The 16,463-nt window shown below is 55.5% G+C and overlaps 1 protein-coding gene across 3 annotated transcripts; it reads right to left on the reverse strand.

The window, feature by feature from the left end:
- Positions 1-58: 58 nt before the first annotated feature.
- Positions 59-15,683, reverse strand: ABCB8 (ATP binding cassette subfamily B member 8). 3 transcript variants are annotated; one of them, XM_055335217.1, is made up of 16 exons: positions 14,813-15,680; positions 11,233-11,545; positions 10,697-10,852; positions 10,525-10,619; positions 10,297-10,402; positions 9,345-9,506; positions 9,127-9,212; positions 8,915-9,012; positions 8,468-8,573; positions 6,060-6,093; positions 5,761-5,897; positions 5,498-5,592; positions 5,229-5,362; positions 4,277-4,424; positions 2,778-3,028; positions 59-2,133 (listed from the first exon to the last, which is right to left on the reverse strand). In XM_055335217.1, the coding sequence occupies exons 1-16, from the start codon at positions 14,905-14,907 to the stop codon at positions 2,008-2,010; spliced, it is 2,142 nt and encodes a 713-aa protein (XP_055191192.1). In that variant the 5' UTR covers positions 14,908-15,680; the 3' UTR covers positions 59-2,007. The 3 variants fall into 3 exon arrangements, with proteins under 3 accessions (XP_055191192.1, XP_055191194.1, XP_055191193.1); XM_055335219.1 differs by lacking the exon at positions 11,233-11,545; XM_055335218.1 differs by lacking the exon at positions 59-2,133 and having other exon boundaries at positions 2,889-3,028; positions 4,277-4,519; positions 14,813-15,683.
- Positions 15,684-16,463: the final 780 nt, after the last annotated feature.

Consider the following 16,463-nt stretch of genomic DNA (forward strand, 5'->3'; position numbering starts at 1 on the left):
TTGTAAGTACTTTGTCACAGATTATCCCATTTATTATTTTTATTTATTTAAAACCAAAGACTTTTAAAAAATTATTTATTCATGAGAGGGAGAGACACAGGCAGAGGGAGAAGTAGTCTCCATGCAGAGAGCCCAAATGTGGAACTCGATCCTAGGACTCCAGGATTATGCCCTGGGCCAAAGGCAGGAGCCAAACTGCTGAGCCACCCAGGGATCCCCTATTATTGTTTAAAGATTTGAGAGCATGCGCTACACATGGGCACAAGTGGGAGGGGCAGAGAGACAGGATCTCAAGCGGACTCTGCAGAGTGTGGAGCCCGATACGAGGCTTGATTCCAGAACCCTGAGATCACGACCTGAGCCGAAACCAAGAGTCAGATGCTCAACTGACTGTGCCACCCAGATGCCCTGCAGATGGTCCCATTTAAACTCTTTAAGTTCTCAGGATGAAGTATTGCCAATCTTATGACCCATGGTGAATAGTGGTGGGAGGCGAGGTGGAGGCCAAGGCTCCATGGTGATTGTGAGGCTGACCACACGGCCTTTCCACTCAGGGCTCCCACAGACTGCACTGCTTTCCTAGTTGGGGCGGGGGGCAGGATTTGGAGGCCCTGATTTTGAAGTCTGGGTCGCTGGGGCTGGAGCTGGGGGGGCAGGGCAGGAGCTCGCCTCCACTGCCTCTCCCTTGGAGGTCAGTGCCAGCTTGGCTGGGGACCTGAGGCTGGCTCTGGGCTGGACTTACTAGGGAGTGGCTCTGCTTCCTGGGCTATGGCTACCCTGGCATGCAACCTCTGATCAGTATGGAAGCAGGGTATCACACCAGGGGGGCTGTGGCTCTGGGACATTTCAGGTGCTTTGTCCTCAAAGTAGCATGTGGTCCTAGATCACACCCACGAGAGGCCACAGGGACTCTCAGCCCTGGCTCCTCACACCTGAGCCACTCTATTCTTCCCGGCTGGCCTCTGGCCACAGCCGACTCTTCTTGTCCTACACATCGTAGCTGCCCCAGAAGCATGGTGTTATCCTTGGATAAACCCACAGGATAAATCCAACTGATTTTATATTTTGTCAGCTTGGGAGCTAAGTATTAACTTCTCCCTAGCAGTCTGGTGACTTAGCACCATAGGTCCCCTGTGGCTGGAGTTTGGAGTGTGTGTCAGCTCCTCCTTTATCTCCTTTAGAGCGAGGTATCCTCATGAAGAGGGGCAGTCTACAATCTCACGGGGTCACAGAGTCCAGCTATGAGCCCGGCGCAGTGGTTAAGACAGCCTGGTAAGCTTGAAGCTCCTTGTGGAATAGACCATGGCATGCCCTGCCCCTCTGACCCCTTTCCCAAGGGCCAGGGGCAGATGTCCCAAACCCCTTGTTCTGTTGACTGGGGGCAGGGGGTGGGTGGGGACAAAATCTAGAAAAGTGCCTGTATTAATGAAGCAGGGAGAAGGAAGGGAAGGTGTTCTCAGGATGGAGACTGTGGCTCGAGGGGCTGGTCCATGGGCTGGGCTCCTTCTCCCCTGGCTCAGGGACAGTGGGGACAGAGGAGAGTGGGGGGTCAGGGTCCAGAAGGTGAGGTCCTGGCGTGGGTGTGGGGACCCTATGTAAACTCCCGTTCCCACTCCCTGATCCTGATTTGTAGAGATGCCCTGGAGCTGGGTCTGCACACCTTCAGGCTGTCAGGCAGAGGGCAGACTTGGCAGGGCTTCTGAGAGGGGTTGGGGGGAACAGAGCAGGGGTCTGGGGACTCAGCCTCCTTTGCTGTGCAGCCCCATGATTCATGACTCTGGCAGGAGGGAGGCAGCCTGGTAGTAGGAGGGGGGAGTGGATGGGAGCAGTCCCAACCTCCCTGAGCTCAGCACTAGGCCTAGGTCTCACTGTGAGCAAGGGAGCAGCAGTAGCCTGCACCCCAGCACACTGGTCATCCTGGGTGCTTTGGTCCCTGGAAGCTCCCCTGAGCTGAGCCTCGGCCTTGGACACTGATGCTCGGCCATGACCAGAGCTCCAACAGCTCTCTCAGGACTTGGGGGGGCGGTTCCTGGGGCCTCTGGGCATCTCAGGAGCTGGGGTATCCAGGGCCTGTCTCCGGATGAGCTCTGCATAGAGCCCGCCCTTCTTCAGGAGCTCTTCATGGGTCCCCACCTATGGAGAGGAAGGAGGGGCAGGTAGTCACTCCAACCCAGCTCAGAGCTCTAGGTGGGCTGGCTTCTTATCTGCCACTGGGCTCCCTGTCTCCTAAGCCAGTGCCCCTTCCGGGGACACTATGAACCCAAAGCACAATTGGTTACACATTGCCACTGGCATGTTTGTATTTGTCAGTACCACCTTTCTGCTTAGCTGGGTTTTGGAAGAGCATCTGAATTCTTCTATCTCCCTTGCAGAACCCAAAGACTTGGGTTCAAAGCTACTTGAAGCAGCAGCCAGAGCCAGGAGTTGGGCTCCATGCAGCCCCCCAGCCTTGCTGCACACTGGCCCCTGAGCAGTTGCCTTTTCTGTACCTCAGCCCCTAGGCCCCTCTGCTCAGCCTTCTACAATTCTGAGTCCTTTCTCCTTGGTCCTGGGAGCCCTAATGCAGCTCTGCTACCCCCATGGGATGGAGAAGGAAACGGGCCTCGAGAGGCCAGGGCAGGAACTCCTGAATCCACACAGGGTACTGCTTCCAGGATATGGCCCAGGGACCCTGGGCTAGGCCAGACCCTCCCACGGCTCAGCTGAGCCACGCTTTCCACTGTGTCCAGGGCTGAAGCTGCCCAGCCCACTGAGCTGCTGCCCAGCCCCCAGCTGACCTCACAGACTTGGCCGCGGGCCATGACGACAATGTGGTGGGCTCCACGCACGGTGCTGAGCCGGTGCGCGATGACAAGCACAGTGCGGCCTGTGCTGGCACGATCCAGGGCCTCCTGCACCACCCGCTCTGACTCTGAGTCCAGCGCACTGGTCGCCTCATCCAGGATCAGCACCGTGGGCTGCTTGATGAGGGCGCGGGCGATGGCTAGGCGCTGCTTCTGGCCACCAGACAGGGTTGCGCCACGCTCACCTGGGAGGAAGGGGACAAGGCAGGAGCTCGAAGCATTCTTCAGAGAGGGGCACTGGGGGCCACCTGGAACTTCCCATCTGGCCCCTCAGGCGCCCCACCTAGCACTGTACACACATCCTGATCCCATAACCTGGGTCCATGCACCAACACACTCACACCCAACAGGAACTGTGTGCACATGGGTCTCAGTGTCCCCTCAGAGTCACTGTGTGCCCCTCCCACACCAGGCCCTGCAGTTCTTGAGACCTTTTCCTGGCTGGCTGGGTCTTGCTGCTGGCGAGGTGGGGGGGGCATCCAGGACCCAGATGTGGGCCCTAGAATGCGGTGATGGCCTATCACAGGGCATTCTGGGAAGACCGCACTTGGTCTACAGTGTCCACAGACAACAGAGGTGGCAGTGTGGGAGCTTAAGAAGGGCACCACGGTGACAGCGGTCAGAGACCAGTGAGGGCAGACTGAAGCTGCAGATGGGCCTGGGAGTGTGCTAGGGTCAAAGGTATGAGGGAAGCGCTGCTCTACAGGGGTGTGGGGACGGCTCCTCCCCTCGGGGTAGTGTGGAATCGGAGCACTGCGTGGAATAGGCTGGATCAGCAACACAGCATGAATGATGGCTGAAGACGGGGTGCGGGGGGGTGCCACTCAGCAGGCTGAATCTCAGCTAGACTGAGGCCTAAGTTTCAAGAAGAGTTGAAAACCCCAGATATGCCCACACCTTGAGATGTGCTGGAATATTCCACAACAGAGCCAAGACTCCAGATAAAAAAACACGGTCCCAAAGGTTGAAAAAAAGACCCCTGAGCTGAGTGCACAAATCTGCAAGCTATGATACGAATATTCTAGTGTGAGGCTGTGATATTTTAATGTTCCAGAACTACTTGAGCCCTGTTCTGGGTAAGTCAGAAGGGAGACCCATCCAGCCACGTCAATCCCTGTGGGTAACACGATGGAAATATTTTCAAATTAAGTGATAAAAGCACAGGTACGACACAGGAACCAGAAGCATAAGGTATTACAAGGAGGTAATATCCTCGTGCTTCTGGTCGGGTCTGAGGACGGGGGGTCCTGGGCCTGCACTCCCTGTAGTATCCCTGTCTCTGCAGCCTGTGTGGGACTAAACCACAGAACCAGGTCTGCCCGCCCAGGCCACAGGTATAGTCTTCCCTGATGCCATGCCTCTGCTCTTGCCTCCCGGACTCCTCACAACCTGGGCCCTGCAGACCTGAGCAGGACGCTGTCCCTGGGACTCACCGACTACGGTGTTGTAGCCCTCTGGGAAGCTGGTGATGAACTCGTGGGCATTGGCTTCCCGGGCAGCTGCATAAACCTCTTCATCCGAGGCACCCATCTTCCCAAAGCGGATGTTCTCCATGATTGTTGTTCCAAACAGGACTGGCTCCTGTGGGTGGGGACTCCGCATGGAACATTCTGACTTTGCCCCAAACCCCAGAAGGGGTGCATCAGGAAAGGCGATTTTGGCCACACCAGAACCACCTTCTTGGAGGGCAAGCAGGGGAGGTTGAAAATTACAAATCGATGAAGAACAGAGATCTATCAAAGTGGGGAGAGGCCATGCTCCCTGCAGGGCACAGGGTTCCTGAGGAGTGGGATGGGGAGGTAGCTGGGAGAGCCGGGCCCTCCTCTCTGGAGAGATGGGAGTAAGGGGGTTTTGCATTCTGGGTTTCTCCTGCAGGGGTAGGTGGGTAAGGGTGCCCTCCTAACCCACTCAGAGGGGGAAAGCAACCTCTCGTTGGGCGGCACCACTTCAAACAGAAGGAAAGGAGCAAGGCTGAGGGCCCCAGGGTGGGGCTGTGGGACCATGCTTAGTGGGGGGCAGGGGTCTCTACACTTTCTGGACACCATAGGTTTGTTGGAGAACTCAAGGATCCTAAAACAGCACCCCACCCTACCTGCTTGGAGGCTTTAGATGAGTTCCTGCCCTGGACACGAGGGCAGAGCTGCAGTGGGCAGTTATGGGGATGCCTCAGATCCCATGACCACTGGGGGCGGCCAGTGAAGATGGCCAGAGCCCTCCCACTGATGCTCTACCAGAGAGAACAGGGGTGATGGGGGTGGGAAGGGGGGGAAGGTCCCATGTGTGTAAGGGCTGAGAGAAAAGTCAGAGGGAGGGGAGGGGGTCTGGGAAGTTAAGTCACATGTGCTAGTAAGCCTGTGCAGAGAGGTAAGCCTCTCCTCTCCCCACCTGGCTGATGAAGCCGATGACCTGGCCCCGGAGCCAGGACGGATCGAGGGTACGCAGGTCCCGTCCATCCAGTGTCACCATACCCGCCGTGGGGTCATAGAAGCGCTCAAGCAGGGAAGCCACAGTGGTCTTTCCTGGGGAATGGGGGTTGGGGATGTGGCGAGGTTGGGGAAGATAGCATGGTTTCTAGACATTGTGCCCCACCCCACGCTGAGCAGCCACCATAGGAAGGAAAGCCATAGGGTGGGAGGGTGGTGGGTTCCTCTCACCTCCACCGGACTGGCCCACAAGGGCCACGATCTTGCCAGGGGGCAGGGTGAGGGAGAAGTCCTTGAGCACCTGGAAGCCAGGGCGGCAGGGGTAACTGGGAGGAGCCAAGAGAGACCCTTGGTCAGATCAGGTTCCTGGCCCCTTTCTGCCCTGGGCCCTCGAGTCTAACTGTACCCTGAGGGGAGCTTATTTGGAAGGAGACCTTGACCCAAACTTCTGAGCCCAAAGGGAACGACTCCCGCACCCATCTGCCAATGCTGACCTGAAGCAGACGTTGCGGAACGTGATGGCCCCGTGCAGGTGCTCTCTGGGGATGCGGCAGCCCCCAGAGAGAGGGATACACGGGCTCAGAGTCATGTACTCGAAGACCCGGGCCCCAGCGCTGAGCCCCCGTACCACCTGGGGAGAGGGTTAAAGTCTGTGGTGAGGGAGAGGCGGGGCTCACAGTGTCCCCTCCACCCTGACACCTGCTTCCTGCAGCACACAGCTGATGCTCCTGACACACTGCCAGCCCAGATCTGATGTCCACACCCCAGGGCGCACCCCCCGATTGCCACTCACTTGGCCAAACAGGATGGAGAGGTTGGCCATGGACCTGTGAGGAGGAGAGAAAGGCTGAAGAGTGGGGCCCAGAGCCCAAGAGAAGAGTGGCGCCAGAGGGGAGGGCTGTCGGCGGCTGGAAGGTGAGTCACGCGTCTCAGTCACCAGTCCCTGACTGGGCCATGTGTCTGAGAATGTGCGCACAGGTCTTCCTAGAAGGGGAAAGACTGACTCTTTTTTTTTTTTTTGAAAGACTGACTCTTGAAGAGGAAAGTCACTTCTTCCAGCACCAGGGGGGACAAGGCAGGGAGGAGCCTGCACGGAAGTGGTTCTGGCAGGTCAGAGAGCTACTGGCCTTTGCCAAAGTGAGTGCAGAGGCATGGAGCAAGGAAGAGCCGGGACAGCGAGCTATCTGTGGACAAGAAGGAAGCACATTCTCCACAAAAGATCTGGAAGCCATTAGGGCCTGGCACTGGTGCCTGGCAGCAACCTAAAAACAGATGCCCATAACTCGTTGTGATGTCTGTGGTGCCCTTGCTCTCAGAGCTGGCTCAGAAGGCAGGCCTTGCTCTCCCAAGAGGCCTGGTGGGGGGCAGAGGGGCAGCCCATTCCCAGTGGGGCCCAGCCCTGCATGCAGACCCCATGACTGGGGTCCCTCTGGGTGCCTCCCGGTCTCCTCCACAGACCCAGTGCCACAAAACAACATGTAGAATGGGGTCTAGAGGTAGAGGCTGCCTCTCTTCCTTCCCTGCCCCCATTGGACCCCAGGAGGAAATCCATCAGCCTCCTGAATAAAACAGCCCTAATTCCTCTGAAGTGGGTGGTGAAGGATCTCCATGTAGTAAGGGGCCCTCAAAAGGATGGGCCTAAGGCCTGTGGCTGTGGGAGCAGCTCCATCTAGCAGCCTGAGAGAGAATAGTATGGATGGGCATCCTAGGCCTTTTGGTTTGAAATAAAGCTCTGCTCAGGCAAGGCAGTGCAGTGGGGAGGAGAGGTTCTGAACTTACGCCATATGGGGAAGTGGGGGCTCAGGAGAAGGCGAGCCAGGCTTGGGAGGTGTAGGGAAAGGGAGACTTTCCTACCACAGCCCATGGAGGGCCATGTGGTGACTGTATGAGAAGAACCACAGGGCTCATCAGGGTCCTCAGGACCAGAGCAAGAGGCCAGGGCTTGGCCTGGGGTCAGTGCCAAGTCCTGTCTCTAAAATAAAGAGCCTCTTGGTACCCAGGCCACCAAGGAACAGTTTTCAGGCTGGAGGAGGGATGAGGCCACCTAGAGTCTGAACTCAGAGGTCTGTACGGGCCCAGATTAGGGAGCACTGGACATAAACAGGGCTGAGGATGGGCGTCTTTTCTGCCAGCCTCTCTTCGGGTTGGCTCCACTCTTCCTGGGACAATAATGAGGGTGATGGTGAGGGATGCTGTAGGAAACAGGCGGTAAAACACACTGCAGAGCCAGGCCACGAGTGCCATGAGAATCAGAAGCCATGGGGAAGGGGCATGGAGGGGTGTCTGGGGTGACCCTGCACTTCCTTGACGTGGTTAACAGTAATACCGGTCTCCACTCTTCAGTAATCTATGATAGTCTATTCTCTCTTCAATTATTTATCACAGTACCTATTTACGCTTGACGCAGGAACTGGTAGTGTTTAGCTTAGAAGAGAAAGGAAAGGGGAGGCCTTGAGGGTCTCATGCAAAGGGAGGCAAGAGCTCTGGGCAGACAGGCCCAGTGGAGCGGGTGGGTCTCAGAGCAATGAGCACACTGAGCCTTGAGGGTGGGAAGAGGGAGAGAGGGTGACCTTTTCATCCTTGGGACGCTCAGGCAGACGATGGCAGGCAAGCTCGTAAAGAGCAAGTCAAAGATGGTCAACCCACAAATGGAATCCTCTCAGCCCTAACAAGGAAGGAAATCCTGACGGGCTATGCCATGGATGAACCTGGGAGATGTCACCCTGAGCAAAAAAGGCCCATCACTGAAGGACAAACGCTGTGTGATCTCACACGTATGAGGGACCCGCAGTGGGTGAAGCACAGAGCCAGATGCTGTCGGGTGGGGAGGGGCCATGGGCCTTAGTGGTTAATGGGCACAGTGCTTCAGTTTTGCAGGATGAAGGCATGCTGGTGGTGAATGGGGGCAGTGGCCACACAACTGCATGACGCATGCAAAACGCTACTACAGTGTATGCTGAAAATCAGTCAAAATGGTACATTTTATGTTATGTGTATTTTACCACAATTACCAACTTTTTAAAAAGCTGTCACAGACCCTTCTGAGCTGTTTAGGTGGCGGGAGATGACAGCTGCATCCCTGGGCACCCAGTCAGAGCATCAGGTTGGAGGGCACCCACGGAAGGCACCCCGTGCTTCCCTGAGGAAACTGGGTGGGCCAGGGGCAGGGCTCTTTCGAGACAGGAACAGCCTCACACTCACCTCTGCACCGTCTGGGAGGCCACCAGGAAGGACATGAGGTCTCCCCCTCTCAGCTGCTGTCCAGCCACGAGGGAGCCCCCAACGAACAGGGTGCCCAAGACCATGCCTATAGGCAGAAAGGGCCAGGTGGTTAGCAAGGAAGCAGCTAGGATCAGGGGACACAGCCCAGGTGAGTCCCCAGTTCCAGTCCCTGCTGTGCCTCCGACTGGAATGACAACAAGTCATTTCAGTAGTGTCCGCTTTTGTTTCTTCATTTGGGAATGAATGCATGCATGTGTGTCGGGGGGAGGCACTCAGGCAGCTGGCACTGGACAGACATCTAAGGGACATCAAGCCCGTGGAGACCTGCCCCTTGCCTGCCTCGCTGGGACTTCCTTGGCTGATCCATGCTCATCCCCAACCATGACCCAGTGCTCCCACACCCCTGGTGGGGACTCGCTCACTCACAGTTGAAGGCAATGTTGGAGAGCCCTTGGAACAAGGCAATGCCCCTGCCCAGCTCCTCTGCCTTACAGCGGGACTCCTCCAGCTCCGCTCCGTAGCGTCTGGGGAGAGAGGCCAAGCCCGGCCATCAGGAAGCAGCCAGGGTGGGGTACAGGGCTGATGGGGTGCATTTGGGGATCCTCCCTGCTTCAAGTTCTTCCCCGTGTGGAACTCACTCCTCTTCTCGGTGCTCCATGGCGAAAGCCCGCACTGTGCGAACATTGCCCAGTGCCTCATCTGCTACGCCTGTTGCCCTGGCAACCTGCAAGGAGTCCAGGAAGTTGACACTGAGGTTGGAAATTGGGGGGTGGGGGTGGGGATGGCATGGTAATGGGGTAATGGCAGGGCAGAGAGCAATGGGGCAGGTGGGGAGGATGGGCAGCAATGCCAGTACCTGCTCCTGACACTGGCGAGACAATTTCCGGAGAGCTGAGCCCATTAGGGTGCCAACTCCCATGAGCATTGGTGTGGCCACCATCAGCAGCAGCGTGAGGCGTGTGGACAGCATGGAAAGGGACACCAGGCAGCCGGCCACCTGGGTGCAGCTCCGCAGCCCCTGGGGAGAGGCAGAAGGCAGGAAGGCCATGTGGCAACAGCATCACGACAGGGGGTGGGGGATGACTTTCCCAGGAGTCTGCTGGCCACAGCGCGACTCTCACAAGGCCAAGGCCATAGGTCTGGGCTCTGGGAGGCCACATGGCAGTCCACCTCGTCATTAAACGTAGCCCCCTCTCTACTAGCGGGCATGAAAGGGCTGGGTGAGAATGTCTATGGACCACAGCATCCTTCCCTAGACAAATCCCAGTTTGTTCTGGTGTTTTGCTCGAGGAACTGAACTAAAAGAATAGAATATGGATGTCACACAGAATAGCTGTGGGCCAGTCTGGCATGACCCAACAGCCACGGTGACAGTGTGGGTGGATGAGGATGGGACACCAGTAATACAGTAAAAAGCCTTCACTCCTCCTCACACTTGTCAGCATGCCAAGTATTCTGGGGGCAAGGCAGTCCGGGATGATTTTGCTCTTGGCAAGCTGGTCCAGGAAAGGCTCTTGACAGAGTCCTTGAGAAGGTTTTTCTGGGGAGGTAGAATTTCAGAACAGGAGAGAAACAGCCCGTACTGACCTTGGATGATGCCACAGTACCTCCCTTCTGTGAACTTCCCCATTCCCTCACCCACACCCTTGCCAGACAGCAGGCTTCTCACTTGGTGTGAGCCTAGGCTCAGGGTGCAACAGCAAGGTGGGATGGGGCTGGCCTGCTGTGTCTACACTAGACAGTGTGTGTGTATGGGTGTGCATCTGCATGTGTGAGTGTGTACACACAGGGGAACCGGGGGAACTGACCTGGGAGATGACAAGTTTGAAAGATGATTTAAACTCCTGCACATCGGTTGTCAACCGGCTCACCAGCTGCCCTGTCTTTTTAGCATCAAAGAACGCAATATCTTGCCTGATGGTAGGTCAAGGGTGCAGGACGTAAGGGAGAAGAGGGAGACGTGAGTTCAGGATGAGCCCCCTGCCCGCCACCTGGACCATCAGCCACTCCTACCCATACCCTGTAGCTGGCAGTACCGGAGCAGGTTGCTGAAGAGGGCCCTCCGCATGTCCACGGCCATGCGCTCGCCAATGCGGGATAGCAATACCAGGTACCCGAAGGTCAACAGCCCCTGGGAGAGAGGCCGGGGCACTCAGGGGCGCCTGGGCGGCTCCTCTGGGTGCCCCCAGGCCCTCCCTCCTGCTGTACCTGGACACCATAGAGGATGAGCAGGTGGGTGCTGAGGTTCCGGGACTCCGTCAGGAAGCTACCCACATGGTCCCTCGTGTACTTGGCCACGATCTCCACCAGCTGGCCCAGAAGCAGGGGGATCTGCACATTCACCAGTGCTGCACCCAGCGCCAGCTTGGCAAGGGGTGGCAAAGCAGGCATTTAGAAGGAGCCACATTCCTTCCCATCCCTGGCCCTGACCTCAGCCCTCCCTCCCCACAGCTGTTCATGCTTTGGCTACTTCTGTGCTTCTCTGAGACAGCTGAGTTAAAGCCCAGGCTGCCAGCCCCTGGGGACCCCTGGACCCTGCACACCCAGCTGTTCCATGCAGGATCTCCTGGTATCCCTTGGCTTCCAGTTCCCCAAGCCAGCTAGCCCTTGCTGCTTCCTGAGGTCTACTTTGAGATTTGGTGAGGCAGACATGCTGTCCCCATGCAGCTCTGGGTGGTACTCACAAACCCCTGACTGGCTCCTTCCCTGTCCCTGACGTGGAGGCATGGAGAGGGGCAACTCACCACGATGGCTACCCCCAGAACCAGCAGGTGGGGCCGCAGAAACTGCCAGAAGAGCTTCCAGTTAAAGCGAGACTCCCCAACATAAGGTCTGGAGTAGGTAGGAGGGGCCTCCTCAGCCTCACACAACGCCACGAGGCCGAGGCGGGGGCACTTAGTCCAGACCACAGGGCCTAGAAGGATGCCCCCAAGCCAGCGCCAGGCACAGGGTCTTTGGCTGGGGGCTGGGCGTGCTTGAGGGAGGTGGGCCCGGAGCTGGGACCTCAGCTGGGCCACAGCCCTGAGGAGGTAGGAGGCATGGTGGCCGTTGGAGGACCTGAGGGGAGAGAATGGCATCAATGGCTCGAGGCCCCGACTATTCCTCAGAGCAGCCCAGCTGTGGGCTGAGCCCTCCAGACAGCACTCCCTCTTGCACGGGGTTCTGCACCGCCTTTCCCAGGGCTGCTCTTCAGCAACCTCAGTTTCTAAGAGGAACGCATATAGGCCGAGTGGCCCAGGAGTAAGACAATGGCCTGTAGTCAAGTCAGAGAGGTGTGTGTGGTCACACAACTAGGCCTTCTCAGCCACAACAGGTCAGCGACCATCTCCAATCCACACCCTTTCTCATCACAGGACAGCGTACTGGACGGCAGCTAGTCCACAGGCCTCCTTTTATAGATGAGGACGCAGAAGTCTCGAGGGAGTCCAGTCAGAGCAGCAGGAGAGGGAGTGAGCCTGCAGGGGTCTCACCAAGTAGGTGAGACCTGGTGCCTCTGGCCTCTACCCTCCACCCCCGGGGGCAGATGTGTTCTGTTACTCTCACTTGCTAAGAGAAGTGTCATGGGGGCTGGGAGAGGTGAGAAAACCTGTCCCCAAGCAGCAGAACTTAGATAAGAGAACCTGCTGTGTGATTCTAGAACCCAGGCTTGCTCCACGTGGCCCCATGTGATGTGCCCAAGGCTGTGTGTGGCAGGGCCTGGCCTGGCCCCAAGGCTTCTGACCACTGGTCAGGGCTCATTGCATCCCCTCACCTGGCTCCTCCCAGGCCTTGGGTGCTTATGTGACAACGGGACAAAAAAGAAATAACAATCCAAATAATGTTTCTCTTCAGCTCTGATACGCTATGCCCAAATCACCTTCTGTGTTCTGCGGTTTCCATCTGGACTTTAGAGGGTGACGAGGACCTATGGTGGGCGGTTTAGGCTGGGGTATGACATAATCAAATTTACATCTCGAAGATCATAGTGGAGAGGAGAGGGCTGGAGGGGAGCAAGACGGGCTACGGGAAGCCTGTTAGAAGCAGAAGTTATCTGGCTAAGAGTATATGGTGGGATTGCTCAAAGACTCAAATGAGGTTGGGGCGCCGGGGTGGCTCAGTCAGTCAAGCAGCTGACCCTTTGGACGCCTGGGTGGCTCAGCGGTTAAGTGTCTGTTTTCAGCTTAGGCCGTGACGGGATGGAGTCCCACATCGGGCTCCCTGCATGGAGCCTGCTTCTCCCTCTGCCTATGTCTCTCTGTGTGTCGCTCATGAATAAATAAATAAAATCTCTAAAAAGAAAAACAGCTGACTCTTGGTTTCACCTCAGGTCATGATCTCAGGGTCCTGGGATTGAGCCTAGCTTTGGGCTCTGAGTTCTGTGGTGAGTCTGCTTGAGGATTCTCTCTTTCTCTCTCTGCCCTACCCCCCAACTCACATGCATATGTGCGTGCTCTCTCTTAAATAAATCAATCGTAAAGAAAAATACTCCCTTTGGAAAAAAAAAATTTAAATGGCATTACTGATGGACAGGGGCTTTTTAAAAAAACAAATAGGATGAGGTTTTTCCTTTACTCTGATAGTCTTGTATTCTTAGACACTTTTTAAAAAAAATTTTTTATTTATCTGAGAGGCACAGAGAAAGGAAGAGAGAGAGCATGAGCAGAGTAAGGGGCAGAGGGCGAAGCAGACTCCCGCTGAGCAGGTAGCGCGATGTGGGGCTCAATCCCAGAACCCTGGGATCATAACCTGAGGCAAAGGCAGATGCTTAACCGACTGAGCCATCTAGGTGTCACTATCTTAAATTTTAGACAGAGAAGCTCACCCTCCTTCCAATTTTTCCATTAGGCTTTACATTCTTGAGGGCAGAAAGCTCTATCTTATTCACATTGCATCCCTAGCACTTAGCAGAGCTCTTATACATGGTAAGTGTTCAGTAAATGCTTATGTTTGTTGACTGCGTGCCCTCATTAGAAATGAGGAAGAAAAAAAAATAAAAAAATAAAAAAAAATGAGGAAGAGAAAAATTTGACCTGATCTGTTATTGCACTGTTTGCAAAGTTTCGGACTTATTGAGGCCAACAATAAGAAATATGCTGTACATTGCCACCCAGTAGGAAAAATGCGTCACACAAAATTGAAATGCTTCACAAAACAATACTTCCCCTAATTTGTTACACGTGTATTTTATTATATTTACTATTTTTTTTAAGGTAGGCTCCACACCCAACCTGTGGCTTGAACTCATGACCCTGAGATCAAGTCACAGGCTCAAGAGGCACCCCCTATTATATTCACTTCTAAATGATCCTGACTCACTAAACTCATTTTATGATCTCTTGTTGTGACTTGCACATTTGAAAGACACTGCACTTGTGAATACACAAAAACTTGGATATTATTTTATTTCTTTTCTTGGGTTTCTCTCTGGTTTAAATGATATCAATACCCTTATTCTCTTCCTAAGGACTGTTTTCAAACTTTTTAATAATTCACCATGGCTACTTTCCAGCTTCTATCATCTTCTCCAAACTAAGACTCTAAGCAGAGCTTGGTCATTGCCAAGAACTGGCAGATTACTTCCCAGCAACAGTACTTCTTAGCTCCAGCTTGGCCCAGCTCTTGCCCTCTCTCAGTCGGATGGGCTTTCCAAATGTCACAAGTCCACTCTGCCCACCACTGCCAGTAGGCTGCCTGGCTGGCCCACAGGTTATTCACTCCAGTGGAGTAGCAGTCTCAGGGTCGATGTTCCTTTCCTACCTGTCTCTCTCTCTCTCTGAGCTGACAGGTGTATAGTGAACACACAAACACACACACACACACACACACACACACACACACGCATTTCTAGATTGACTTTATCTTTGCTGAAAAGTATCCACATCCAGGAACCATTTTTGTTTAGCTCACATTGACTCTCGGGAGCAACACCAATATTAAATGTCTCTGGACACTGATAACTTTTGCCCAAATTGCCAGACCAATTCCAAGAACGAGCACAGAATGGGGGCAGGATCCGCGGCGATCCCAAGGCTCACACCTGTACAGCACGGCGCCCTCTAGTGGGAAGAACGGACGCGGTGTGGTCACCGACCTAGAGCGTGCCCTCCGCCATCCCACACACCGATACCCACGGGCCGAGTCTCCTGCTGGCACCTGGGTCCTCTCCATAAATAATTGAGGCCAAGCTCTGGGGAGTGACATTTCACCCCCCACCCCCACCCCTGGGCCGGCCTACAACTTCCAGCAGGCCTCGGACGAGCCCGGGACTCCATCTCCCGGCAGGCCCCATGTACGGCCAGCCGGTCAACGGCCCGCGCTCCCAGGAGATTATTTCTCATTTTTTACCTGACGGCCGAGAATGTCTGGAAGCAGAGGGGTGGTAGCAACCTGCCTGGGACAGGGCCACCCCGAATCCCGACCCGAAATAAATGCACCAACATGATGGAACGTGAGTACAGGAGCAGCCAACCGCTGCAGCTTCACCCTCATCCCATTGAGGGCTCCATGTTGGCTCCGGCCCGCATCCCGACAACACCCTCGCCCCTCGGCGACGATTGGCGGAAAGACGCATCAATCTTGTCAAGGGCTGTGATTGGAGAAGACTTTCACGATCTTCCTCCTTCCGGAACTGTGATTGGAGAAGCCGCCTGCCCGCCCGCCCCCAGGCCTGGGCGGGGCCGAGCAGGTGGGGCAGTGCCTTCCGCCCTCTGACTGGGGTCAGCTCTGGGGTGACACCGCCGCTGTGTTCCTGCTGTGTCCATCCACCGCGGGGTATCCATGGTAACGCGCCAGCCGCTGACCTCGGGGCTGTTCTCCCATGGGTGCTCCCGGCGGACTCTAGATGTCCCGAAATGTCTAAGGAGTGAAGAGTGCTGGTCCTACAGGAGGAAGGGGCAAACATGTTCCCGGGGAATTTTTTTGAAACATGCCTTGTCACCCGCCCCTTTCTCCCAGGCAGGTCAGAGTTCCAGGGACAGCAGCCACGTGTATTTGGGAAACAACTACCCTGGTGATTCTGACACACTTCCCCTCCTTAAGGATTGGGAACGGGGCCCCTGGGTGGCTCAGTGGTTGAGCGTGCCTTTGGCTCAGGGCCTGATCTCTGGGTCCCGGGATCGAGTCCCTGCGTGGAGCCTGCTTCTCCCTCTGCCTGTGTCTCTGCCTCTCTCTGTGTGTCTCTCCTGAATAAATAAATAAAATTAACAACAACAACAAGAGGATTGAGAACCACTGGCGTGGAGACGTCTTGTAAAGTGCCACCCCAGACCCTTCCCCGCAGATGCCTTCCTCACCGCAGCCAAGGTGACTTGCCTAAGGCACCCACCGCACTCCTCTTGCACCTCCGTGGAGTACTTATTTATTTCTTCTGTGTAGTTATTTGCATAGCTACCTCCCCCATGGGCTGTGACTTCCTTCTGGGCAGTGGCTCCCTCTCATTCATCCATACCCCACTTCCCCTCCAAATGCCTGGCAGAGAAAAGTGCTCTTTATAATGAACTGACTTGAATTGGGATGGTTATAGGGAGGCTGTCAACTGATGAATCCGGGGTAGAACTGGGTAGGAAAATATGCCAGATTAGCTTGAAGCTGGGCTGGGAGTATGGGAGGGGGTCCTCATGTGAGCATGGTGGAATATTGGGGTGAGTGAGGTGGAGGGGAGGTCAGGCAAAACCTACATAACCCACCTTGGCAGATGTCTCAAAGAAATGGGCATCCCCTAGACCCTCTGCAATGGGGGATTCCATCTCCTGCACTAGGATGCCACCTCTAGGAGTGAGTCTCTGTTTTCATAGCTCTGCCCCCTGTTGCTCAGGGATAAAACTATGCAAGCCCCAAGCTACTATAACAATCCCTGTCCCCAGAAGGCAGCACGGAAGGAGAAAAACAGGCGTATCTGGACTCACGTTTTGTGGGCAACTCCACAATTGCCTCCACATTCCTCCAATGAACACTCTGGGAAGCACTGTGTTCCTCTCCCTACTTCCTGGATACTGGC

The sequence above is a fragment of the Nyctereutes procyonoides genome, unplaced genomic scaffold (assembly GCF_905146905.1).
Source record: "Nyctereutes procyonoides isolate TBG_1078 unplaced genomic scaffold, NYPRO_anot_genome, whole genome shotgun sequence".
In the NCBI taxonomy this organism is placed as follows: Eukaryota; Metazoa; Chordata; class Mammalia; order Carnivora; family Canidae; genus Nyctereutes; species Nyctereutes procyonoides.